Source organism: Tauraco erythrolophus, chromosome 3 (assembly GCF_009769465.1).
Source record: "Tauraco erythrolophus isolate bTauEry1 chromosome 3, bTauEry1.pri, whole genome shotgun sequence".
Taxonomy (NCBI): Eukaryota; Metazoa; Chordata; class Aves; order Musophagiformes; family Musophagidae; genus Tauraco; species Tauraco erythrolophus.
This window is the reverse complement of record NC_141467.1, coordinates 8,447,119-8,475,083: the sequence shown is the minus strand read 5'-3', so window position 1 is coordinate 8,475,083 and position 27,965 is coordinate 8,447,119. Positions and strand designations below refer to the sequence as shown.

Here is a 27,965-nt window from a genome sequence, read left to right as displayed (position 1 = left end):
ACCTCATCTGTCCCAGCTCCCACCAACACTTTTATTTGGGACTGGTGCTGGTTTACTATCTCTTTTCTGAAACAAATACACGCATACAAAAAAAAAAAGGAAGATGCTGAGATGATTAGGGACCTGGACAAGCTCGAGAAGTGGGCCAATGTGAACCTCATGAGGTTCAACAAGGCTAAGTGCAAGGTCCTGCATATGGGTCAGGGCAATCTCAAGCACAAATATAGGCTGGGCAGAGAATGGATTGAGAGTAGCCCTGAGCAAAAGGACTTGAGGATGTTGGTGGATGAAAAGCTGGGCATGAGCCAGCAATATGCACTTCCAGCCCAGAAAGCCAACCGTATCCTGGGCTGCATCCAAAGAAGCGTGGCCAGCAGGTCGAGGGAGGTGATTCTGTCCCTCTACTCTGCTCTCATGAGACCCCACCTGCAGTACTGCGTTTAGCTCTGGGGTCCCCAACATAAGAAGGACATGGGGCTGCTGGAGCAGGTCCAGCGGAGGGCCATGGAACTGGTCAGAGGGCTGGAGTGCCTCTCCTGTGCAGTGCCTCTCCTATGCAGACAGGCTGAGAGAGTTGGGGTTGCTCAGCCTGGAGAAGACAAGGCTCTGGGGAGACATTCTAGCAGCCTTCCAGTACCTAAAGGGGGCCTACAAGAAAGCTGGAGAGGGGCTTTTTTACAAGGGAGTGTAGCGATAGGAGAAGGGGCAATGGCTTTAAACTGAAAGAGGGGAGATTTAGATTAGATAGAAGGAAGACATTTTTTACAATGACAGTGGTGAAACACTGGAACAGGTTGCCCAAAGAGGTGGTAGATGCCCCATCCCTGGAAACATTCAAGGTCAGGTTGAATGGGGCTCTGAGGAATCTGATCTAGTTGAAGATGACCCTGCTCATTGCAGAGGAGGTTGGACCAGATGACCTTTAAAGGTCCCTTCTAGCCCAAACGATTCTATGATTCTGTGATGATCTCCACAGAACAGATTTTCATTTGCAACTTAGACACTGATTCAGGAACACGCTTCTGATGTTTGCTAATGAAGCAACAGTTTGCTAATGATGCATCAGTGCTTCCCTGAACTGGGTCCTTCCACAGTCACAATAAGCCAAAGCAGGAGATGGCCAGGGATGTCAGTACCATCGTGAGACAGCAGTTCTTTCTTTTCCATGGCTAATTACAGAACTGTAATAGAATATGCATTTCTTTATTTGGAGAAGGATGCAATAATGGTGATCTATCAGAAGCTGTGTTATCAGTGTAACAGAAGCTCACTTTGCAGCAGATTTAAATACTAACCACACTGATGATCACACTAAAGCTCCTGTAAGGCATTTTTCATTATCTTCCTCCAAGGGCATTTCAACTATGATGCAGCAATCCTACCTTACAGGGAGACTAATTAAATATAGACATCTAGTTACCGTTGTACCAGTGAACTTTAATTACCCTGCAACCCTTTAAAGGTTGTTTTGGGAGACTCATTCTGACACAGTGTAAAAAGGAGGCAGAGCTTCAGATAACTATTTCCTATCCACTGGGGACTAAAAATCATACCATATAAGAGGGCCTTTGGATAGACACATAATTTAAATGAACAGGAAATCACTCAGACCTGTTTTTCTGAAGGTTTTTCATTTGTTTTCAAGCCACTCCCAACTACTTCAAAACTGCAGTAAAAGGAAACTTATTTGCTTATATTTTGTATCCTCTTCCTGAGGGGAGAGAGAGGGGAGATAGAAGCATGAAAAAATTTAAAAAGGCATTGCTTTTAGTTAATTTTGAAGGTATCAGAAAAGGTTTTTAAGGTGAGGTGCATGTTAGAGTGAACACATTGCTGTAATGCTCAGAAGATAAATCACACGAGTGCAGCAACGAGATATTGCAATGACATAAGAAGCTTCTCTACACGAAATGTACGCTTAATCCTTCACTCTGAGGTCAATGTGGTTTCAGGGTACTGTTGAGCCAGCAGATAAAGGGTTGAAAAAGAACCTTCACTGGCTATTATAGTCACTTCTTTAGCCAATGTGAAGAACAACACAGAGAAGCTCGGTAGTGAGTAACTGCTAGTTCTCCAGTCTCAAAAGATGATTGTGATGCAGACTTCAGAAGGGAGGAGAGTCCTTCAGAGAGAGCATCCCCCTCACCACGCAGAATGGCACAGAAGTAAGCATCAGAGGACTCTGTCAGAAGCAAGAGGTTAGCACTCAAGGTTTTAGTTTATCGATGAGAATAAAAACTTCTAAGGATGCGCATAAATACCTGTGCAGTTGTGCCACAAGGTACAAAAGACCTAGCAAGAAAAAATATCTTTAGTGCACATAACTTTGTGCATAGATGTTTATAGAGACTGTTTTGGTCTACGGGAAGTAATGTGAGATATTAAATTAAAAAAATACAGTCCTCTAAAACCCAATAAGCAGAAAAAAAAACCCCAGCACATTCGATTCTAGCACAGAGGAACATCTGTCTTCAGTTCAACAATCTCCTTTTCAGGGAAAGAAACACATCTTAATGATTGAATCCACTTTGGCCATTCTCCTCCTTACTCCACACATATCAGTTCTTCCCAGAAAATGTCTTGAGCCCTCCCAAAATTTGGAGAGGAAAAATTGCTGGCAAATAAATTATTAAGCTCACTTATTAAGGCCGCTGTGAATGGAGAAAGACACAGTACAGGTCCTCTCTCCCCTACTCTAATTCTTTCTTTCTGTACCATTTCTAGGCCTTCTGAGTTGCCTCCTCATGGAAAGGACATACGTGGAGGTTGGAGATGACTTATCCTGGGCATGCTTGAAGACAAGGAAGGACAACAGATACGTTCTTGTGTTCATTGAATGACGTATTAGTTAAGGGGCCACACTGTGAGAAGCAGCAATAATAGCCCCCCGCCTAATAGAACAAATAGATGAGGGGCACCTTTATACACAGTCCTGGATCTTTTTCTAAGATAGCAACACCAGCTAAATCAAAATATGAAAGCTGATCTCAGCTACCGAGAATATGTTCTTCAAGATCCAACCTACATTTTCTTGCTTAATCCACTTTAAAACTCTGCCTTAAATTCAGTCTAAAATTCTAAAAGGGGTAAAACATTCTGTTCCCAAAGGCAAACCACCCACAACATACCATTCAACCAGGGAAGTTAGATGTACACTAGTGGCCATGGTACACTAAAGCTCTATTGCACACAGAAACCTAATCCTATAGTTTCACATGAGTGAATAAACAAGACCAAATGTGCTCCAATGTAGTGAAAAAAAAAGTTATATGAGAGGTCAGATGTTTTGAATGATATTTTGCTGAAACAACTCTGGATTTTACTATGGCTAATACTGTCACTATGTCCACTTCCTCAGTATATCCCTGTATCTCTTGCTGACAATAATCTTTTTCTTTCTGTTACAAGCTTTAATGAAAGCTAAGTGCCTCCTTATTCATCACACTGGTATATACCTGATACAACACTTTATTTTAGCAGACAGAGGGAATAAAGGAGTTTAAAAGCAGGATGTATCTCCAAAAAGACGCACAAGCAGGTCCTACACCTTGCTCCCTCCAAACGCTAGGCACTACTTTAAATTGCAGCTGGCTACAAATACCAGCAAGCCTTGCCAAAAGCCAGAGTGAAACGTAGCCTGAAACAGGTACGATGAAGGAAGGAACGCCCATCACTGCTCCTGACCTGTCTACCTGCCACTGACTCGGGTAATTGAAAGAACAAGTGCACATTTTTTCGGAGCGATCCCTCTGCTGCCCACTTTGAGCCTTTTAAGCTCATGCTGGTTAACAGATGGTCCCTGCACGCTCCTGAGGCTGCTGACACGTACCTCAGATCCACACACAGCCACGTCGAGGAGTAGTACCTGCTAAGATCACGTTTCTTCTGCCTAGGACAGCCTTACCTGTGAGCAGCTAAGTTTAGCAAGCCCCGCCGTTGTCTAATGACATCACATGCCCTACGCTGCCTTAATCTTGGAGACTCTTTCCCCCTGGTTTCCTATTATTATGTCACGAAGCCCGTTAACAAAAAGCTATATTCCGTCTCTGTAATGATACTTCTCGACCAAACATTTTTGCCTCTCTCCCCTTGGGTCTCCTTCAACACCGACAGAGCTGTTACACAGCTTGTAGAGGGGGAAGCTTGCAAGGTTAGACCCCAGGGTTATCCAGGGATGCCTATCTTGTTTTCTTTAAAAAATAAACATTATTTATAAACTAATTTATCCCAAAAATTATTATTTCAAGCAGTCTTTTCAAATTTATCTCACAGAATGTTTTGTTCTTCTGAGCCTTGAGATAAGATTAAATTACAAATCGAGTCTTATTGATTTCTTTCTGTCTTATAAAGATAGGCTATTATTTTATAGGTTACTAGACAATCCCAGCTAAGTTCTTATTATTACCTTTGAAATGCTCCAACATTTTGCCCTACTTGCACACAGAGAAAATTAAAATGATGAATTGCTCTCAGTTTATCTTTGGCTATTTCAACTTAGCAAGTATTTGTGCTAATTTTGAAACAAACTTCTAAAGTTTTTTGGAAAAACATTCATCACATCAGTGAAATCTAAAAAGAGCCTTCACGTGTAATGTAAGTCAGAATGAACAAAGAAGACGACGAGACAAAATTAAACTGTTCACGAAGGGACGAACACGCCAAATTGCTTTAAATATAAACAATGACTACTCAATGCAGTTTGTTCCTAACTCTCCACCTCAGTATTTTCAATAAACTCCCTTTCCCCACAATGAACCCAAGAGCACTCACTAAGTAGAGAGCAGGAGCGATCGTCGCTCTGGGGGACAGAAGCACCTTGCAGATTACATGGCTCTTTAGAGAAGGCCTAAGGATACAAGGTGATCATCTAAAGCCATAGTTCCCAACTTACGGCTTTAAATGCACGTATGGCAACTCTCTCAACCATGCAGGGACAGCCTTTGAGGAACTGCAGGCCAACATATTGCTGCTGCCAGCATATGCAGCCCCGATAAACACAGGAGAATGGAAAAGGCGGCAGGAAAAGAGAGATGCCAACAACAACAAAACGCCACAGAAGGCAGAAGCTGAGAGCATCGCATGAGATACTCAACCACAGACCCCTTCACCAGCAGTCTGCACAACACGACCTTTACGCCCACGTGCTCCCGCAACGGAGGCTGAGCATGGGGAAGAGCCATTCTCCTCCAAATATTACAGATGCTTCATGCATCAAGCACAGCCACATCAAGGTCTCCGCATTTGTTTCTAGCACTTCTCTAGTACAAGAAAACAGAGAATTAAGCAGAAGAAAAAAATTACATATGAAAACTGTACTATCGTGATCTCAGCAAGGAAAACAAAGGACCATTACAAATGTCAGATGGGAGTAATCTCTTTCCCAAGTAATCATAGAATCATAGAATGGTTTGGGTTGGAAGGGACCTCAAAGATCATCTAGTTCCAACCTCCCTGCCATGGGCAGAGAAATCCTTCACTACACCAGGTTGCCCAAAGCCTCATCCAACCTGGCCTTGAACACTTCCAGGGATGGGGCAGCCACAACTTCTCTAGGCAACCTGTTCCAGTGCCTCACCACCCTCTGAGTGAAAAATTTCTTCCTTATATCTAATCTAAATCTGCCCTCTTTCAGTTTAAAGCCATTGCCCCTTGTCCTGTCACTACGTGCCCTTGTAAAAAGTCCCTCTCCAATATAACTAATACTGCAATATAACTATTAATTTCTCATTTCATCCTAACAGGGGGCATATTTCTGTTCCGAGAGAGATTCCTACAGCTTAGTGTAAAGTTATAGCGAAACAGGACTAGCTCGAGACATATTCTTTTAACTGAAGGCTGTTTCTGATGGCTTAACGCTGTTGTAACACTAGACGGACTGAGGGAATGCAGGAAAATTTTTCCCAAGGATATGCACCCCAGTCAATTCTCAAATCTAACCATCACTAGACTCCTTAACACTCCTCATCTTTTTATCTACAGAACAGAAATAAGGACACGCAGGCAGACAAGCGCCACAACCAAAACAGGTCCTCCCCAATTTGGGGTATCGAGCTTGCGTCAGGCTTTAACTATTACCATAATCTATTCTAGCAAAGAATTAGATTTAGCCTTGATGAAATTTCTCTTCCACTTTAATAATGTATCAAGTATTTAATTTGCTTATAAACTATTAACCAGGTGTCTGTCTGTCCAAGTACTGTAAGCACTAACCATAAAAATGATATTGCACTATAAATTATGCATAGCAAGGATTTTCTGATTAACTGAAATATGCGCTGCCGTTGTTATCCATCATACTTGAAGTGGCATGTGTCCATACAGTATCTCAGCATGCAAACACTTGTCACATCCTTCCCCTATCTTATGCACTTCATAATCAGAATGAAACCACAAAGAATCTGGAGTGCAGAAGAAACAGGCATTTCATTTTTCAACTTTGCTTCCCTATTTTCGCGATGAATTTGCTATTCGTTGAAATTCTTCTTCAGACATCATCTTCCTGTTGTTTCTTATGAAGTGTAATGTCAAGATATGAAAATTATTACAAAGTCTGCAGTAAGGGCAATAATTACCTTCTTCCAAATATTCAGTAACACTGGTTCCCCAGCGAAACCCAGGGAAGGCAGCCATGTATGCAGGGTCAAGCTATAGCCTCAGCACATCAATATACAGCAAGATCACCAAGGAATTCTAAATGAAGGCAACAGAATTGCACGATTATAAATTGTCACTGCGTGATATAAATAATTTTACCCTAAGAGTATTCGGAATGAAGAAAACACTTTCAGCTGACTACATCGACAAATTGTATTAACATGTGAAATATATTAAATTAATGTAATTAAAATGTTAGAACTGATGCTTTTTGCACCTTATCCACAAGAGATACATTGTCATGAATATTTGTCACCAAGAAAGCGTGAGTGCAGGAAAGTTTTATTTTGCTACAGAAGTATAGTGTTCCACACTGATTTTATGGTCTAAATTCTAAGCAGAAGAAACAACTGCCAATAAGACAATATTTCCTTAACATTGACATTTTGTATTATCTGAAAGCAGACAGCCCAGGACCTTCTTTCTGCATTAATGACTTGTGTCATATGGCAAAAACTTACCAAGTTTAAGACTGACTCTGAAGGCACTTACATGCCTAGCTGTGAGTATTACTGTGAGTAGTCCCAGTGAAACCAATTAGTTGACTCAGAGTAATTAAGCACTAAAGCTAATTACACCTGTTACTGAGAATGAGGCCCTTTCTTTTTACTAAATTTTACAGCTAATAATTCTGAACAGGGTTGCCAGTTCTGACAATTTTATCTGAAGTTTTAGAAAAATGTGTTTTCCTTAAAGACCTAGGTCCAAGAAGAAAACTGCGGCTCCTGATGAAACAGGAAAAATAAAAGGATTTTGCAGTGTCCCAGCTTGCAGGAATAAACTTGGTTGTGTTAACCCAACAAGCTCATCAAGCAAAAGACAAATATAGAGACGACTTCTTATTCAGGCAAATATTGCCACGTAATTTTCATGAAGAATCGGGTTAGCAACACAGCACAGCAGCAGCCTTAAAATCACATGCAATGCAGACAGCTGTAAGAGGCAGTAGGTCTGCAAATTCTGATCCGAAAGCAAACATGTACCTTCCTTCCCTCTATCTCCTGTCGCGGTTGTTCCAGAGCAACGTCGGTGCCATTGACTGCATGGGTATCAGCTGCCTTCCTGACACAGAACGGTGGGGCACACGTGCCGTGCCACAAGAATGGTTAAAATATCAAAGCTTTTTTTCAGTTAGTACCACCAACACATTCAGCATTCAGAGAAATGCATCTTGCATCATTTTCCTCTTGCCAGTTCCATCATTTTGACTAACTACACCTTTCCCTTCAAATTGTCCCCAATTATGTTTGTTAACAAAGCCAGGTGAACGCTCCCTGTTTGAATGATGGCAAGTGAAGCACGGGCATCTCTCCCCTTTACAGAACATGGAGAACCTGCAAACTTATTCCCATCTGACACTCACTGAAGAAAGCTAGGGTCTTGAACTGGAGAGCTCCAAAGCCAAGTACAAGAGTTAAAACCTTAGTTGCTCTTAAGATCTCTGTCCTCAAAACAGAACGTTTACCTGTCGAGTATGATGTTGATACAAAGGTGCTTTCAGCCACTTCACTTGGCCCTGGCAAGGGCTTGTTATCTCAAACGGCTTATTCTTGCCACACAATGGGTGATGTTCAGTTCAGAGGCTCATTTTTCCGGGTGTGGGCACTCACACTCCCAGGGTTGGAAAACAGCCATGAAAAGAGTGACGGGCAAAAATCTGACCTCTAGCTCTACTCCAAATTAAGCAGCGTTAAGACTAAGAGTCATCATTCGATTAAGGTGCAGGCACAGTTTTGGTAACGCAAAGCCTGATGGCAAAAGAGGCCAATTCTTCAGGCTCTTTTATAAAGGTATTAAGAAATGTTTTGCCAAAACCAGTGATTTGGCTTCCTAAATACGTGACGATCTCCATGACAATAATCCGAGGGAGTGATTAGAGCAGAGAAAGTGGAATTTTGCCAAGCATGCATTTTTACTAATCTTTCTCCAGCAAGAAATAAAACCTCCCACACATATTAGAAAGCCTACTACTGCATATTTCTCTCTTTCCCATTCTCCCTAGCCCAATCATTTCTATCTCAAATCATTAAGCCACCATAATTTGAAAGTATTTTTAAAAATACAAACATCCTCTTCAGATTATCCTTTCAACATAATTTCTAATCTGTGAGCTCTGTGAATCCAAAGTAGTTTAAATTCTTATATCATTTTAGGGATTATTTATGCTAATCATGAAGCCATGCAGAATACTTTACTATGGATATACACAAACGTACGCTGGATAAACAGGAAAGAAAAAACACAACTCCAAAATGCGATAACATTTCAAATGACTGCAGAGATGATTAATTGGGTTAGTGTACTAAATCATATGTAAGGATGACCAGGGGCAAATTCAGAAACTTCAAAACAGATTTTTAAATCAAATGATGGGTTTTAGAGAAAATTAAAAATAGATGGGATGAAGGTTTTCTGCAGAAAATCCAGTCTACTCATTTCACTTTATTTTCACCTATTTGGAATGCACCGACTTCAGTGAGCTGTAGAAATATTCTTTCTTATTTTCCACAGTGACAAAATAAAGTGCACAACCTCCTCCTTGATCACTGCAGAAAAAGAAATATATCCTTCCAGACAAACCAACATTATGAGCCTAAGACACATGTCATTATCTTTCCATTAGAAAGGAAAATCATACATTTTACCCCCTGAAAAGTATTCAGCACAGCTCTAAAGCTATATAATGGAATGAACACAGCGATACAAGTAATAACAGTAAGGCAGCCTCCCATGGAGGCTGTAAGAAGCACTAGGGCCCAAAAAGAGTGTGGAAGGTGCCAGGACAGTGAAAACGGAAGAAGCTTTTGATTTCAACTTTGTGCCTGGTTGAGACTGGGAAAACTCCTACGCATAAAACAAACATTGACCCTTTGCATCCTGGCTTTCCCCACCAGCTCTGCACAACAGAAACAGCCGACTACAAACATTTCCCAGCTCACTCGCGTTTGTCTCAGCCATTCAGCAGTTTCTGCCAGGATCCTCCTCTCTCTTTACACCCTGTGAATTAATTCAGCTTGCAGCAGAACTAACACAGGCTGCCATGGGTTTTTTTCCCCTCCCCAATGCGAGTTATTCATCACTGCTCAAGAACAGTAAATGGTACCGAGTTCACTTGCCTTTCTGGGCACAAGGACTTTTCTTCTGTACACATGGCAAAATTGTGCAGAGCCACTCAGTCCCTTCCCTCTCAGCTTTGCTTTCATAGAACATATTCCAGGAGAACATGTGGCTCCATACCACAAAGAGATAAAGCAGATCTTTCATCATCGAAGGGGAGCAGTGATGTATATTTCTACAGTCTGGCTCAGATCCCTGGCTGAAGTCAATAAATGACTTGCATCACTTGAGGATCCAGCCACTTCAGTGAGATTACTAAGTGACTTCTGTACACTTAAAATCTGTGCTGCGCTTCAGGGCCGAGTGAGCCAGCTGGGCTCCATAGCTGGCACAGACTGCACCATCCCTAATGGGTCTGCTCTGTCGCTCTCTCTCTCTCCCCACCTTCGGAGCTCTGCCACTCCTCTGGCCACAGGCTTCTGTTCAGTTGCATCACTGGTGCATACCTTTAAGTTGGGGAGCTGGGGCAGATATTCACATTCAAAAGCCCCCTCCCCTCATTTCACAGCATGGAAGCTAAATATATTATTTCTCAAGGAACATCCCCTTTTTGCTGACCCCTAGTACAGGTACTGCGGTCCTTCTGGCCTTACACCTTCTCCAAGGCATTGCCTTGCTTTCTCCCCAAGTCTTCATTCCCAGGTTAAATTCTAAGCAGACAATGAGCCTTGTGCAAACAAGGATTGAGATTTGGTGACCTCCCTGAACCATCTCAGGAAGGTCTCATGGTCGTCGAGATCAAGACGTCTTCTTGTGCCACTTACCAAGAAACCAGTTTGCTAGAATCAACTTTGCAAAGGACTGCAGTACAAAGCTTACTCTTTTTCAGCTAGGAAGCAGTAAGAGTGCAGAGAAGTAGCTTTCGATAGCGACTGACACTTGAAAGGCTAAAAGAGAACCTGATCAGATCAACTTAGTGTGGTACTCCTCCCCGCAACCAACCAACCCACCAACCAAAAAACCAATAAAATTCTGACAGGGGTTCCCCAAGCAGTCACGTGAAGGGAGAGGCAGAAGAAAAGCTCACACATCTTGGATCGTTTAGTGAGAGTTTTAAGTGGTCTATTTCCTTATCAATCATCACTTCTGCTAATATATCAAGCTTGAAAGCTACCTATCGTGCACTGCCACTTTAAAAGCATAATATTTCACAATAGGAAGAATATAAATAGGTCAAAACCTGTAAAAAACACTTGAACTTGTCAGCTGGCACAGGACCAGGAGAGAGATTATGCTACTGGGGAGTCGTCACAGATGGAGGCCCAAGTTTTCAGAAGCAATTTGGGATTAGCTTTTAGGTGCCTGAATAAGAAAGTTAGAAAGACTTCGAAATTTTAAAACTGCTTTTAAGAAAATGTGTATGAAAAGACAAAGATGGCTGTTAAGAGATGGAGCTACGCCAGATTGCTAATCATAAGAAAGAAAACAAAAGATCACCACCCAAAAGTGAGAGCACATTCCACATTTCTCTAGTGTTGCACTGGAGGAAGTCTTTCAGAAAATTAAAAAATTAATTTCTGTATGTGGACTGATTCTGTATCAAATATGCAAAAGGAATTAATATCTGACTATAGTTTTATGATGTTACGTAGCTACATTAATTTTGGCAGAAGAGGTAATTTAAATCCTTTGGGAAACATTGTCCTCTTGATATGAGCACATAACTCAGATTAATAGGATTTGCATATGTATAACAGTAGGGAGAATAACCCTGAGTTTGGAAAACAGCTATTTTAATCAGTTTGGGAACACAAGCAAAAAAAACATACCTGGGACTACCAGTTGAACAGCATTTGTTAACTCATGCTAGGTAATAATTGTGAGTTAATAGATCAATCTGCAGAAACAAACATAATAAAAAAAGTGTATTTTGGAAAATCAAACAAAACACAATGGTTAGGATACTTGAAAGAGAAAGCCAGGTAGAAGTCGCACTGTTAATCAATTATAAATTGTGGGGTTTTTTTACAATCCAGACCAAATCTGTGCTACACTCAAATCACATAACTGACTCTGTGTATGCGATCTCTCAGTTGTTCAACAATACAGATAACAGCAGTAATGGTATAATTATAACTTACAGCTGAAGTAGACAAAAACCTGCTAGTTCTTAACTAGTGGTTGTAATTAAGAGCGGAGAAAAGCAGTATTCACTGCATCTGCTTATGTTTCATTAATAAAAGCGGATTTTAAGCGCCAACGCAGCGGGCGGAGCGGTCAGCGCGGGGCGCGCCGGCCGCTGCTTCAGCACCCGGGGCGGCGGACAGCGCCCGCGGGCGGCGGGGCGGGGCCAGCGGCGAGGGGGCGGGGCCTCCCCCGCGGGGCGGGGCCAGCGGCGAGCGGGGCGGGGGGAGTGTGTGTGCGCCCCCCCGCCCCGCAGCACCGCCCGGCACCCTCCGCGCCACACCCGCAACGTCACCAGCAACGAAACTGCATATGAAAACCAGGAAAGTTCAGAAAACGCTTTGGGGTTTGTTTTTTTGTTTGCTTTCCCAACGCATATCCCCAAAAAATAAATTCAAGACCGTTGCGCCTCGCAAACAATAAGTTTCAAAAGCCAACCCGGTGCCACGCAGCATCATCAAGCACGAGCAAAAGCGACTAAATAAATTTTCTAACACTCTCCAACCCAGGCTGCTCGATCTGTGCCTCCTGAGCAAACAGAGGAGTAAACCCAACCGCTCAGAAGTGAAGTGGGTACCAGTGGCACGTTTCACTTGGGTTTTGGGCTCACTCGCTCAATGCTGGTTGCTAAGCAATTTTATTATTTTTTTTTTTTTTTAAAGCTCAAAACTACTCACTGCCAGATGGATTAATGAAAACACACACTTGCACTACTGACAACATTTTTCATTTATATTTCTTGATACACTGTTCCTTTTAACCGTTTCTTTTAAAGGAATTCCATTCCCAGGCTGGAAAGTAAAGACATAAATTAAAGAGAGCCGGGGAGAGGGGAGGGACAGAAAGAAGCTAAATGTAATTATCAAATTTTTCAGTGCACTGCAGGAGAGAGGTACCTGGAGACTTGCACGTCCTCTGGGACCTGTAGCAAAGACAGCATGTCTAGCTCAGCACAGAGATGTGAGGCACCAGGTGACCCGAAGGTGCCTTGTTCTTAACTGGTTTATCTATTTATAACTATATGACATAACAATACCTGTGACAGCACAAGTCAACATAGGGTTATTTTGGCAGTCAAACAGCCGTATACAGCCTCTTTTTATTTACATCTTACACACAGCGATGCTCTTTCCATTTTCACTCCCAGTTCTTTGGAGCTGAAACCCGGCATCTGTCACTGTCTTGCAGCCTGTGCCCTGAAATGCCACCCAACTTACCGATGACTTGGGAATTTTTAAGAAGTCATGATTAGAAAGAAATAACAGCCCGCCATACGATGTAACCAACTGTTCTGTCACCGGTAACACCAAACTGCGTATTAGCCATTACCAAGGGTGTAATTACAGCAGGGATAACAGGAGGGGGAGGGAGATCTGTTCCATGCCCAAACGGAGCAGAAAACGCACCTCTGCCATCTCCAACTTTCTGCCAGCTGAAAGGCGGGAGGAGGGACAGGGGAGACTGCAGCGTGGCAAGCAGCAACTCTGAGGCAGCTCTTTTCCCTTTCCAGCCGGCAGCCAGCTGACAGGCTCAGCATCCAAGACCGCTACACAGGTCATTTTGTGCGCTGCTGCTGGGACACCAGGGAGGCTGCAGCAGAGCTCCCTGGCTACAGATCCTCTCTCACACACCGCCCACGGACTGGGGAAGTCTGGTTTGGTGCAGAGGGCCAACAGAACAAACTTTCTTTTCCTTTGTTTTGGAGAGCAAGTAACCTGTGGTGTAGTTTACTGTTGACAGAGCCCATAAGGAAAGAAAACGTCAAGGAAGGAGGGAAAGCCACAGACCACAGTAGGAAAGAAACACAATAGTCACCATGCGCAGCCGAAACCCCAAGATAGCCATGAGGAAGAGGTGGCAGAGAGGAAGCAATGGAGAAGGGGGATGGAAAGGTCAGGTAGGGACTTGAAGGAGGCTCATTCTGATAATGGGCAGGAGGGAATGTGGGGAGCTGGAGGTGTGTTGGTAGAAAATATCAGGCTGTGCACCCATCAGGAGCCGCAAAAAGCAACAGTGAGACAACGGGGGACGTCGTGAGACTGAGAAAAAAGTAGACAACGAAGGCACAAGTTCCCTTGCACTTTTGAGGCACAAACCCATCAGGAGAAGAAGGCAAAGAGCGAGAGGGGGAGAGACTTGAAAAATGCCAAGGGCAGTGTCTCCAGGAGGGATGCCAGAGGAACCTGGCAAGGAGGGACAGACCAGAAGCGCTGTGGGGACGGGGTACCGCACTCTGCGGGCCGAGAGCTTGGCACACTGGGAGAGGGGAGGCTTTGAGGGGCCGAAACAAGAAGGGAAGCTGGCACCGGCGGGGCGGGCGAGAGGTGCGGGGTCAGGGGAGCCGGCGAGCGGGCCAGGGCCGGAGGAGAACGCGGAGGTGCGAAGAAGCGGGCGGCAGGGGCGGGCCGGGCGGCGGCGCCGGGGGAGCCCGCCGGCGCTGGCGGGGGAGGAGGCCGCGGCGCCGGGGGCGGCCGCTTCCCCCCCTGCTTCCCCCGCCGGCGGTCCACGGGCGGCCGCGGGCGAGGCGAGGTGAGCCGAGCCGAGCCGCCTCCCCCAGCGCCGGGCCGGGCCGGGCCGGGCCGGGCCGCCTCTCACCTGTGTCGAGGTTGAAGGAGATGCGGGCCTCGGCGAGGTAGGGGGTGTCGCTCTTGGAGCGGACGCGGCGGATGGGTCTGCGGTCGATGTCCTCCTCGGAAGATGCCGCCATTAATGTGGGCACGGTGAGCAGGGTGGCCCGGCGAGCTGGCGAGGGCGAGCGGCAGCGCGGGGCAGCCGGGCGAGGAGGGGGCGGAGGGGGAAGGAGGGGGGGAGGGAGGCGCGGGAGGGGGAGGGGAGGACGGGGAAGGAGAGAGGGAAAGGGAGAAAGGAGCGGAGGGAGGGAGGGAGGGAGAGAGACAGGGAAAACCCGTCAAGGATTTGCGGACGGGAGCGGCCGCGGCGGCCCTGCCCGCTGCCCCTGCCCCTGCCCGAGCCCCGCCCGAGATGTTTTGCTGCTTCGTCCCTATTCTGTCTTCTCTACTTAATAATCAGCTGATTATGTCGATGTTATGTCGTACCGCGTGGCTGTAAGCTGCCGATCATGTTAGGGCACCGATTTCAGTTGGGACCTTTGGATGTTAAGTGTATTACAAGTAATTAATTTTTTTAAAAAAATAAGTAAATATCCGGGTAGCACAAGAGCACTACATAAAGAGTTAAACAGTTAAAACGTGTGCCAGCGTGTGTACTAGTTCATCCCATTTAATTCAGATTTTTTTAAAGAAAACACAGTCTGCTTAAAGTCACTAAGTTGTCAGTACTTCCAAAATCTTTTGTTTTGGCCAACCCCAGTAAGAAAAAGGACCAGGGAATGCCAGGGCTCAGTAACTCTGCAGGCAGCAATAGTAACAGCTGGTCTGAAATGCGGGGGACAGCTCTCTTGCTCATTCCTGCAAGAGAATTAAGTCTTCTGTAACGCTTTTGCCTATTAAACCTCTAGAGGTTTTGGGACGTGCTGGATGTTTTTCTGTGGTTGTAATATTGGGTTTAGCTGAGGTCTGCTGTTAGGTCTAGTCCCTTCGTAAGTGTTCACAAGAACTTTCTGGATGACTGGAGTGGATAAGACATACACGTTATCTTGTTTGCAAAACCATTCTCTTTTGCTTTGATCTCACTGGCTCGCCTTAGCTAAAACGGGAAAATCTTTAGTTGGTACTTGCAGGAGAATTTTGAAAAGGATCCTGGTTCATACATATGCAGGTGCTGGTGGTTAAACAGCTGTCACATCCTTGGATGCCTGGTGAACCACCATACTACTGGTGAACAAGAAGGTGTCATCTGGTCCATCTGCATCTCAAAAAAAGTCTTTCATTCATAACCATATGCTGTTTGGGAAGGGGTGGTCTTACCATTATCAAGGTTGAAGCAGATCCTAGCTTCTTCCAAGTAAGGGGTGTCACTCTTAGACCGGAGTCTTCTGATGGGTCTCCGGTCTATGTCATCCTCAGAAGATGCTGTCATCAGTGTGGGCACAGTGAGAAGAGTTGCCCGACGAGCTGGTAAGAAAGAATGAATGAAGAGGAGAATAGCAGGAGAAAGGAGAAATGGAAAGAGAGAGGAAAAGGGAGAAAAAGGAAAAAAAAGATTAGAAAAGAGAAAGAAAATCACTCAGTGGAAAAGAGAGTCTGTAGCAGGTGGTAGAAGGTGCTGTTTGCTGTAAGGTCCCTGCCTCACATGCCGCAGAATTTAAGAACTGCACTGAATGATGCCAAGAAAGTAAAAGATTGCTGCACTGTGCCCCAAAGACACCGGTTATAGCTCTCTTCCTGCCACAGATTGCTCATTCAAAGTTCCTAGTTTTGCCACCTAAACTACTCTTTTCACAACTTCTCAATAGCTGCAGTCTCTCTTTTTCTGAATACTGTTTTTGAGGCTGTGATGCCTGAGTAGTGGAAGTATTTAAGTGTTCGCTTAGTTTGCAGAAATCAGTGGAAACTGTGCTTGGGACGCATGACGTGATGCCTGCAGCAACTATTCCAAAACTCAGTTTCTTGTTGTCTTATTTTGGACACTCAAAATGCACAGCTACTTTTTGCACTTGATCACTTTATGACTTAGTTTCTTAGTTGTGAAACAAGGAGAATTATTTTCTTTCAGAAGGGATTTCACGAAGATATAGATTCATTAATATTTGTAAAGTATTCATATACTTTAGCGAAGCACCGATGAAAAGCCCATGAGGAAATTGCGGTTTCTGTCTTCTGAACAGGGTTTAAATGGCTTGGGGCCATGCCTTCAAGGAGGAGAAAGCAAAATATTTAATACTGGCTCATTAAGTGAGCATTGCCCACTCCATGCACTGATGAAGCAAATGGTAGGATAGTAAAAAATTACTGTGTAATCATACAATTACAAACTGTACTATAATACATATGTATAAGGAAATGGAATTAATGTTGCAGAGGCAACCTTCATTCTGGCATTGCCTAAGTATTCAGCACTTGACCTTACAGCCTTGATAATGTCCCTTTAATGTAGGTGTTTTTCATGTGAAACGTAATTATGAGTGGCTCTTGAATGCTTTGGGTGCTGAGCCTATAAATTACAAATCACAAACAGCAGAGCCTCTATAAATATATCCGTCTCAATTCTCTCTCTGAGTAGATAAAGATTATCACAAATGCTAGATGGGATCTGGCTGATCACTGAAAGCGTGAGCACCATGCACAAGTACCTTCTCAGTGTGTTTCTTTTCCCTCCGCCTCATATATAGCTGGAAAGAGAATTTCAGCTTGAAAGCTCTTCCTTACCCTTAGTGTGGGACTATTAACTTTCATGTGGGACCCTGTAAGAGCCTAGGAGCCTAAACCCTGGACGTTTCCTGCTGCTGGGGCATCATCTGGCGTAACAGCCTTCATCTTAGGGCTTTTGTGAGCCACCACACTTCAAATAACTAGTAACGAACCATGTTTTCCTGCTGGGACTGGAGAGCATGACTGATAATGACTAAGAGCATATTCTGCAGCCTGCTAACTGTCATTCTTTCTTTAAAAAGTTTTTTAGAGTTCCAAATAATACCTGTCAATCAGAAGCATTCACATGCCTAAAACCTGACTTAGGTGTTAGGTATGATAGCATATAATTAGTACGAGTTAAGAGCTGTCACGCTCTACTTTTCAATTTGCAACATTATGTAGTTTACTAAACAAGCAAATCTGCGCTGCTGCAGGGACCGTTATTTCTGGTCTAACTTACTTGTTTTCTGATTTTAAATTCCTGATTTCTAATCTAGCATTTGAATTTGAAGTAAAAGCAAAGGGCAAGAGTTGAAATTGATTTAATAGGGTCAACTATTTGGATTAAGCTAAAGTAAACACTGCAAACAGACTGTAAACTATTACTCTCTTGTAATAGGGATGTACAGTAATGAAGATAAAAGAGAATGGAAAATTTCTGCTACGGAGAATTCTGTGTACTACATCATCAAATTTACACTTAAGGAAGATTTATCTGTATATGAAGTCAGCATTGTGAGAATTATCTCATAAAACAACTGTGTAAAAGATTTGTCTTTTAAAACTGGCATGATCTAGCTTTAGTTAAAGTCAGTGAAAGGGCACCCATGCGTTTCAGGGATGGCTGGATCACAGCACAGGAATCTGAAAAGAACACCAAATTACATCTAAATTTATGGTAAACAGAGAAGAAGAGTGGTCTTTTCTATATAATCATTTATAAATCATTTTTACCTTTTGGATCAAAATACTGGGATCTGGCTTGTATTCATTTTGACAGGAGGCATGTGGATGCTGGAAAATGTTTCCTGGAGTATTCATTATATATTACTTTGAAAACGATGGTTATCTCCCCTTTGTGTATATTACCAAAAGGAATTTTCAAGAATGACTGGAAATTTTAAGTAAACAGTGGAAAAATTTCAGAGGCAGCTAATAGTTATTAAAACATTTTGCAATAAAAACCTAAGATCAATTCGTACGCAGCCACAGGACTGGAAAATGTAGCTGATCAGGTTCTCCTATCTGTGTAGTCATGCTGAATATTTATGCATGCCATGAATATATCTACACACACTCTTTTCCTAACTGTAATCCATAGTGCTCCTTATTACGAGAATGACTTGCCATATATTTTTTAGTAAAGCTGTCAACATTTGCCCAACGTGACCATTGGGTCCATCACAGATAACCCACCCAGTATCGCTACCTTCAGCTACTCTCCACAAACCAGCTCAGTCTTTGGGATACATTTTTAGGAGATGATTTTTCAAGAAAATTAGAAAGTGTCCTCTTGAAGGGCTTGGAGTAACAGAGTTACGTTATGATACGCATTACAGAGCCCACTTACGCTGCGAATGGATTTCAGACCAGTGTCTGAAAACTCATTTTAAGCAGCCGCTCTAATGGTACATGGAAGGCAAATCAGTCATTTTGGTTAAATTCTTTCATTCTGTTTGCATTGTTCCTCATAGCATTATGTTGCGATGGGCACAGTGTGGCAACATCTTACCTGTTATTTGTTAGAAAGGGAGAAGGTTGCTTACGGAGGAAAAGTACTTTAAAAATAGAAATGCCGTAATGGATGTAATGACACCTTAGAACTGATTATATATATCTCACATTTGTTGTCTCAAAATATTGTGTGTTACTGATGTACAACACAAGTGTGCATTTGGGAGAGGGGAATGGGAAATACATAAACGATTATATTGCATGTTCAGAGGCATTTTGAACATGTAATTTCAGTATATTTAGTTACATCTACGGGTGGTCCAATCTTCGAATGCTGTTTGAAATTACTGAAAACGTGGGGAGGACGGTTTGCAAAGGATTTTTGATGGCCTTCATTTTTTTCCATTAAAACACATTTCCACACATTTTAATAAAAATAAAATTTGGGACATTTTTAATTGGAGAACTTCCAGAGGTGAAAAGCCATCTTCCTACAAATTAGTTGAAGAAAACGTGAAATATTCCTCTAGGTTCTTCCACCCACTTTTATCAATTGACTTTTTTAAAAAAGTTTTTTAAATATCTCGTTAGTGACACAAATATCCTGGTCATTTTTGCCTCAATAGGGTCTTCACATAGAAACTCTAATTCGCACAGCAGATCTTGCCTCGAAATGGCAAAAGCTCTTGAGACCTGCTGATTTTATTCTTAGTACAAGCGAAGTGCTAAAATGTTTCTGCTGGAGGTGTGCAGACCCAGACCCATAGGAAGGGGTGTGTTTCTGATGCCTATAGTCAGAAGCAACTTCAGATGATGCAAATAGCCGTAAAGAAATAGAGGTTTACATCAGAAATCTTTAAGACTTTTTTAAGGAAAACCTATTCTCAGGGCAAATTTTGAACAACTTTGTAGAATACCTATGAAAATATCTTAATTGCACTGCTGCTGTTGCTGATTGAATAGGATTCTTTCTTGCTACTTTTTTGTTGTTGTTGTTTTTAGAGAAGCATATGAGCTTCTTATCCAGTTCTCCATGCTTCTGTGCAAAGGACTCACCATGGCAAAACATGTAGGTAATGCTCACAGAAATGTGGTTTTGGCTAAATGTCAGCTTTAAAAACATTAGGTTCATGTACATTTTGATGCATCTAGAACCTGATATTCCATATGTGCTAAAAATAATTATTAGATTTTGAATATTCTTCTTTAAAGACAGACCAAGCAATGGGTCCAAATGGATGTTTACCAGGTCTTTTGATCTGATTTAATGCTTTTGTCATTTTTTAAACACAACTGATAAAGAACAACATTTGAAGGATTAGAGATGGGAAACGGGGTATGACTGGCAGGACAAGAGAGTAGAAGACGTGTGCATGCACTGGAGAGGACATAATTTGTCATTTATGGAGAGTGATTTACAGGCTTGTGTCTTCTGGATAAACAGAGAAGCACGTGCATATGGATTGTTGTGCATCTCTAAAGCAAAGCTGTTGAGATCTTTGACATCGGTTTGATGGACATCAGTAATCTGAAAGAAAGTACAGGCCTGAGTGTTGCAACCAATAGTACACCATCAAAAGGACACCCACGTTTACGCACACACTCGTTATGGTGGTTTGTGATTGTTGGATAAACATATGCACGATGTGCCTAACTAGCATTGTTTCTACATTTTAGAGGAAACATGATTGTTCCACTGCCCTTGCACCAAAGGCATAGGCTTCAGAAAACAGACTATTAAAAATGAATAAATAAAAGAGCTAAATTATTATGAGATAGGGACAAGTAAAGATTTGGTTATTTAAAATTAATTTGAAGTAGGAAAAATATTAATTTAGTTTTCAGAATCAATTTTTTTCACGTGTGATCCATGCATAGGTTTTCTAAAGTCCTCTGTATTTAGGGCTATAGAGAACTGGATCTCAAACATCCTAGTTTTATTAAGATATGCTACTGAGAATTAAAAGGACCTTGTTTCTTCTGACTCTAACTTGGCTGACTGGATATGGACACATGAACAAAGAGTGGCTGAAGCACAGTTACTGCAACTCATTGCGAGCCATTGGTGAAGCCAGGCTACCTGCCTCTGCAACCAGAGACTCCGATCATGGCACTTGGTTGCCTGTTCCTAAGTTCTCAGTGATGGGGACATGCTAGAATAGGAGATGGGAAAGGGGAAAAAAAAAGTTTTAAAAGGATGAGGGAAAGGTCGATGTTGATGAGTTACTTCCTTGAATTTAAAGGGAGGGAAATTACATCAGGAATGCACATTTGCTGTTACTAATTCTTCTGTTATTAATGTTATTAGTCTAAGAATTAGTGACATCACATGCATAAAAAAAGAAAAAGACCTACAATGTAACAGAACTGTGAAAAGATGTTAATCTGTAGGATGGATTAATCATAAAATATTGGTGGATGGACTATCCTAATGTTACTTTATGCAAGGAACATCTGCGATGGAATCAGTCTGGATTAGGATCTGGGAATGCTGCAGCAAGATGCTTTTGTAAAATACTGGACATAATTTAATATGCAAAAGCAGAAGGGAAGTAGCACTGAGTAGTCAGCAGTGATTAAAGTCAAACATCTAGAATGAGTCAGCGCTGTATGAATTAAAATAAATGAGCAAAAGTGAAGCGCAGCGAAATAAATACGTTGTGGAGACAGAGTGCGAGGGGAAAATGTGGAATTAAACCTATACCTGGGAGTATTTTGTTAAACTTGGGAAACTGATCAAGAAGGGTTTCCTGAAATCTTCTGAGCAATCATCCCCTATGTGCCTGTATGATCTTGTGCATCTGTTATCCCTTGGCCTGTGTACTATATTTCTATTTCCATATTTTTTCTACTTTACTTTTTTTTATTAACTCCTTACATTCATCAAGTAGATTGCAGGAATGTCGCAATCAGTAAAAGCACGCCTAATGGAAGTGTATCTATACTTACTGTATTTATAGATACAAAAAATAGTTTAAGATAAGCCTTCCAAGCTGTTGGAAAGATTGGCTTGAGAAGCCCTGACCAGCTTTGGAGCTGTTTGAGAAAGCAGCAAGAAGCCTCAACAGCTGCTCCCTTCCTTCTTTCGGGAGCTACGTTTACACTGATGCCGTTGCCCACTTGCTGAGCAAGGCTGCGGCTGGCTACGTTCCTCGCTGATGTCATGCAGACTGCTGACTTGATGTCCTGCTTGGCCTCATACCTGCCTTATCACCATGGCTTGTCTGATGGTCTGGACTCTTGGCTGAACCTGGTGACTGTCATGGGACCTGCTCTGCTCATGTGCTGCAGTGCTTTACCTCTCATAGGCGAGGCCGCTTCCTCATCCCATCTTGCTGCCTTCTTGGCTCACTTTCCCTTTTGGAGCAGCCTACTTCTGCTGCTCCTCAGCACCAGCCTACTTAGCTCTGTCAAATATGAGGTCTTTCTCTGCATGCCCCAAACCATAACTTCTTTCAAGTAGAACCAAGATCAAAGCTGATGTCTCCCCAAAGTAGGCTACACCTGAGAGGAGGTCTGCATGTTTACAGCTTTGGATTACAACTTGACCTGTTTTGGAGAAGTTACTCACTTTCCTGAATTAGATCCTTTCTTGCCTGTCAACATGTGATTCCTCTATACAAACAAACGCCAATAGCGCAGGCGTCTTTCACCCAAGTTAGCAGTCTAGGCTTTCATGGTCAGTAAAGAGAATAAGGCATGGTTTATAGTATCCCAAGGAAGACGTCTGAGATTAGGCAAACCCTGCTCTTAAAATGACTGTTTCTCTCCACTGATACGTGCCAGGCTAGTCAGAAGTCTTAGGTGGAAACATCTGCGCTGAGGACACCTAAGGGATAAGTGAGCTGAATCCTATTCCAGGCTCCGTTGAATACTTTCAGCCCTCATGGCTGAAGGCCATGATAAATTTGTATTTAGAAGACGTTTACATCCAAGAATGACTAGTATCTTCCACACACCTCATAGGCAAAAGACTTTGAAAAATTAAAGTCATAGAATCATAGAATTTTTTATGTTGGAAAAGACCTTTAAGATCATCAAGTCCAACCATTAACATAACACTGCCAAGTCCACCACTAAACCATGTCTCTGAGCACCACGTCTACACCTCTTTTAAATACCTCCAGGGATGGTGACTCAACCACTTCCCTGGGCAGCCTGTTCCAAAGCTTGACAACCCTTTTGGTGAAGAAATTTTTCCTCATATCCAATCTAAACCTCCCGTGGTGCAACTTGAGGCCATTTCCTCTTGTCCTATTACTTGTTACCTGAGAGAAGAGACCGACACCCACCTCACTACAACCTCCTTTCAGGGAGTTGTAGAGAGCGATAAGGTCTCCCCTCAGCCTCCTTTTCTCCAGGCTGAACAACCCTAGTTCCCTCAGCTGCTCCTCATAAGACTTGTGCTCTGGACCCTTCACCAGCCTCATTGCTCTTCTTCTCCAGCACCTCAATGTCTTTCTTGTAGTGAGAAGCCCAAAACCGAACACAGTATTCAAGGTGTGGCCTCACCAGTGCTATGTACAGGTGGACAATCACCTCCCTAGCGCTGCTGGCCACACTATTTCTGATACAAGCCAGGATGCTATTGGCCTTCCTGGCCACCTGGGCACACTGCTGGCTCATATTCAGCCAGCTATCCACCAATACCCCCAGGTCCTTTTCTACTGCGCAACTTTCCAGCCATTCTCCTCCAAGCCTGTAGGGGCATGGGGTTGTTGTGACCCCAGTGCAGGACCCAACACTTTGCCTTGTTGAACCTCATGCATGAACCCCTTGACCCATTGATCCAGCCTGTCTAGCTCCATGGTTAGATTTCAGACTTGGACTTTCCTAGGGCAAGGGGCTAGATGCAGGGGATCACGGTTCCTTCTTTCCTGCTTCTGATTTGCAAATGCATCACCAAGCATTACGCAGTTGGCAAGAACACCCCCCATCTCCTATATCCCAACATACGGACACAGAAGAGACAGTCAGGGAGGGTTGCAGAGCTTAGGATATTTCTGGCTGCTATCTGAAGACTACAGCCAGCTGGCTTCATTTACCAAGTTTTCTAAATCTAGATAATCCTACTGCCAGATCCAGCTTTTGTGACTTTTCCATCCCTCCTGCTTCACTTTCCTTGGAGGAAACGGAGAACAGCTGTTTGAACAGCAGATGCAGCCTGAATGGCCAAACATCCTCTGTTCTGTGCTGAGCCCACGGGAGTGAGGTGATGGCTGCTTCTGCAGGAGAGGATGGGAGAGGAGGCAGCTGATAAGGTAACACTTCTCTCCTCCTACCCTACAGCAGCAAAGGCAGTTCTGCAGCTTTCTGCAGGGGTAGGGATGAGGTGTGGGCGTTAGTGCAGGCAGCAAGGGATAGAGAACCAGGTAGTTGCTGGAAGCCAAAACCCTGTTTCAGCCTGTTTGCTGAGGTCAGAGCATCCTGCATTCAACTACATAAGACCGGAGGCCAACTGGGATTTGATATTATCTGCAAGTAATGCCATCGTAGCTCTTTGAGTTCCTTCCCAACATTTTTCAGCCCTACTCCTTCCCTTCTCTTCCACCCACAAGGAGTGGGTACAGATGAGAATGAGTGCTTTACAGCTGCCAGTTGTAACATTGTCATATCATTGATGTGAAAATATTGGAAAGAAGTCTTTTTCTTGATCTTGAGGATCAAAGGATTAACAGGCAGAAATCTTCAAATCTCACAGAAAGAGTAAATGGGTCATAAACCCCCATTCTACAGACTGTAAACAGAGCATTTTGTAATGCAATAACTAATAATATAACTAAAGTAATAAAAATACATATAATGTGTTCTGATGCTGATTCTAATTAAATGGCAGAATACTGTAGCCTTCTTTCACTCAATTCTCTCATAATGCCGTTTTAATGCATATGCACGTGCTCTTTCATAGCACGATTTGCTAATAGCATCATGTTATTGTATTAACATCAAATAGTTACTTGCGATCCCATTAGGTGCATTTGGTGACAATGCTTTCTTGCAGATCTTTTATTCGGTTCCAAACGAGCTACTTAAGCGGATGGGTGCCTCACATTCAGTGTGGTTTTTTTTTCAGTTTTTCAGAAAGTTGTAGCTAATGCAGTTTAACTGTTTGTCAGAAGGCGGATAAGGAAAGAAATGTGTTATTTTTGCCCATGTTTGGAGAAATCATACCGTTATCTCATATAGAAATGTCTGTTCTGTTGCAGCCAGCCTTAAAATTTGGCACAAGGTACAAGGATGACAGGAGTTATCAGAGCTGTTCAGGAAGCATCAACGCACACTCAGTAGGGTTGGGTTCCTTATTGTGTACAGAGGGTAAGATAGCTCAGAGGAACGGGATGCTACCATCAAGTTTGGGCTAAGGATGGTGATATACAGGAAACCTTGATGATGATATTCTTCCAGAGGTTTATCGATTGGCCTGCTAAACCCATCTCCGTCACCTCAGAGATGCTCAGTGCTACATCAGACAGTGAAAGCCTCTTGAAACTTCTCTTTACACAGGCCACATTTCATCTCTCACACCTATTGCCAGCGGGGTTGTCCATCTATCCTTCCCCTCAAGCACCTCTCCTGTTGCCAGAGGCTGCTGTGTTGCAGCATTTGAGAATTTGAAGCAGAAGTGGTGTCAGGTGTGTGCTCAGAGCGATTTCCCTGCTGGCACCCAGCTTGTTGGAAAGCAGCTGACCTCAAACAGAAAGAGATGAAGAGAGGGGGCAATACTAGAGTTTGGGGGCAAGAGGTCTCACAAGGATGTGAGATAAGAGATGTGAAGGACAGGAGCTGGGGAAAATGCAGTAAAAGGAGCAAAGAGAAAGGTGAAAAGTAGAAGGGGACAGAACATAAGTGAAGCATGGCTCTTGTGTCAATGTACTCTATCCAATTGTGGAGGTAATTGGGGTTTGGGAGCCTCTGTACCATGCTGTGGTGCACTGTGGAAGCATGTCAGTGGTGTCTTCCCTAAAATGTTCACAAGCAGGGTGACAGAGAAATCCCCAAGACTCAATGCTGGTTCCTACTTGTTTTGACCAAGAGATGAAAGCCCACATGACAGATCTAAAGGTCAACCCAGTGCTAACGACTTGTTTATCAAGGGATACATTTCTGCATGAAGGATTTTTTTTCCTCAGTTTGTGTTTAAAAAAGCAAAATAATTGCACTAAAACAAAGGATCAACCAGGTGCTAAGGTTAAAATTTCAAACCTGTGCATCTAACTGATCAGTACAAGCATTTCTATATGTCCTAACAATATATTTTCTCCAAGTATGGGTAAGATATTGTTTTTTTCCCCTTGCCTTCATGGACATACTTACAATGAAGGTTGTCCATGCAACCCTTACTAGTCATCTTGTGCACTGTACTGTAATAGACTTCCATAGTCCCCTCCATACCAGTGCACAGGGATGCTGTTGATAAATTGGTATAGCTTATAAAGCAGTAAGTTGTATATTCTTGAATTTTATTTCTATGGAATAGAAAGGGGTCTGTTCTCACAGAGATATCGAAGAACTTATTTTAATATTCCTTCTGTAGCAATGCTTAGGTGTCTATTGCATTTTAGAGATGGAGAAAAAGCCAGCAAAATCAGTCATTGCCCTCAGCTGATTTTTTCCCTGATTTTGAGGTGCGTAGCCTTTGCTGCTGTTGTTTAATACAGAAGGCTGTATTGTGACAAGAAAAGTTCTCTGTGACTTGTATGGATGAAAATGCATCACAACGACTGAGGCAGCAGCTGGGCAACGCAGCACGTGTTAGGCAGAAGCACCTCAGCTGAGCCAAAGGCTAAAGATGGTACTGACCCCCATGTATCCTGGGACGGTGGTGTCTCCCGGTTGGATTAGGTCTTGCTCTGGGAGAAGGCAGAACTCTGTTGGTGAGACTTTGAGTTTGACTAGCAACTGATCAAATTAACGGTGGAAAAAAACTGGATGGCGTTTTTAGAAAACAGGCAGTATGTAAAAACAAAAAAGGCTGATAGAGCTACTTGGTTCTTACAGATTTCGTTAATTTAATGTGGTGTTTAAAGTTTAAGAAACAAAAAAAAAATCCTCTCCTCTCTGAAATTGCAAGTTTTCTCCAAAAATAGAGCTAGTGAGAAAAATGTGAACTGACTACCAAAAATATCATCTCTATCGTGAGCAAGTCTCAACAACATTCAAGCAAAGAAGCTTGATGACTCTTTCCCTCTCGCACTGCTGCTGCTGAGTGGGGGCCAGCATTCCACAGGGAAGGATGCTGACCAGTGAGAGCCTGCTGTTTGCATACAGCGTGCTGGAATGCCTCAGGGCTTTCCCAAACCACTTATTCTTGCAGCACTGAATAACACCAGATTACGATCCTGACGGCATCGGCATCGATAAGCAAGGAGAAAGGGGAAGGACACTGCAGGCTTACACGGCAAGCAGTGGGACATTGCTGTCCCCTCTGGCTTGTCCGCTTGGGTTCTGCAACACCAGAGTCTGGATCTTGGCAGTTCCCTTTGGTCCTGCCACGCACCCAACAGCTTTCATAGCTTTTCCTTGTCCTCTGAGAGGGCAGATCCAACCTTATTGTTACCCTTCTTGTAATCCCTTTTACACTCCATGCATTTTAGAGGCCTTTCCCTATGGCCTCTGTACACTTCAGTGGGTCAGTCCCAAGGACTGGCCTTGGGCTGGCCCTGCACATCTTAACCGTACAGTTAAAATGGTCATTTTTGGAGACAGTACCAGAATTTCTTACCTTGAGCTCCTTGACTGTAAAACAGTCTCTGAGCAGACTCGACATCCAAAAAGTAGTCCATTTTGGAGGAACTTTATGTTTGTGTACAATACTCCGGTATGGATGATCAGTCAGATTCCTGGGAAAAATTATAGAGATGTCAGACAGAAAAAAAAAGCTGGTGAGTTTCTTTGTGGAAAGAACTGTGTAGGCAGCCACTAAAATACTTCATTTGGCATATTAGGGTCAAAGCATTTTCAAATCACTATTCATAGAACTTCGTAAGTATGCTTTTCTATTTTAGGATGTTTGGTTTAAATCCTTGTATAAAGAAGTACAAGAAAAACACTTCTGCTGTATTAGCAAGATTCTTAGTACCTTCTTAGTACAATCACCTTTATTCTAGCCCTAGTCTCCATTTC

The 27,965-nt window shown here is 43.1% G+C and overlaps 1 protein-coding gene across 1 annotated transcript in view; it reads right to left on the bottom strand.

Moving 5' to 3' along the window:
* PHACTR1 (phosphatase and actin regulator 1) overlaps positions 1–27,625 on the bottom strand; it is a 323,506-nt gene extending 295,881 nt beyond the window's left edge. The window contains exons 1-3 of the mRNA XM_086608443.1: positions 27,565–27,625; positions 15,783–15,929; positions 14,491–14,637 (exon numbers count right to left, since the gene is read on the bottom strand). Of these exons, the coding sequence (XP_086464569.1) occupies positions 14,491–14,637; positions 15,783–15,929; positions 27,565–27,625 (355 nt within the window). The remainder of the gene's footprint in view (positions 1–14,490; positions 14,638–15,782; positions 15,930–27,564) is intronic.
* Positions 27,626–27,965: the final 340 nt, after the last annotated feature.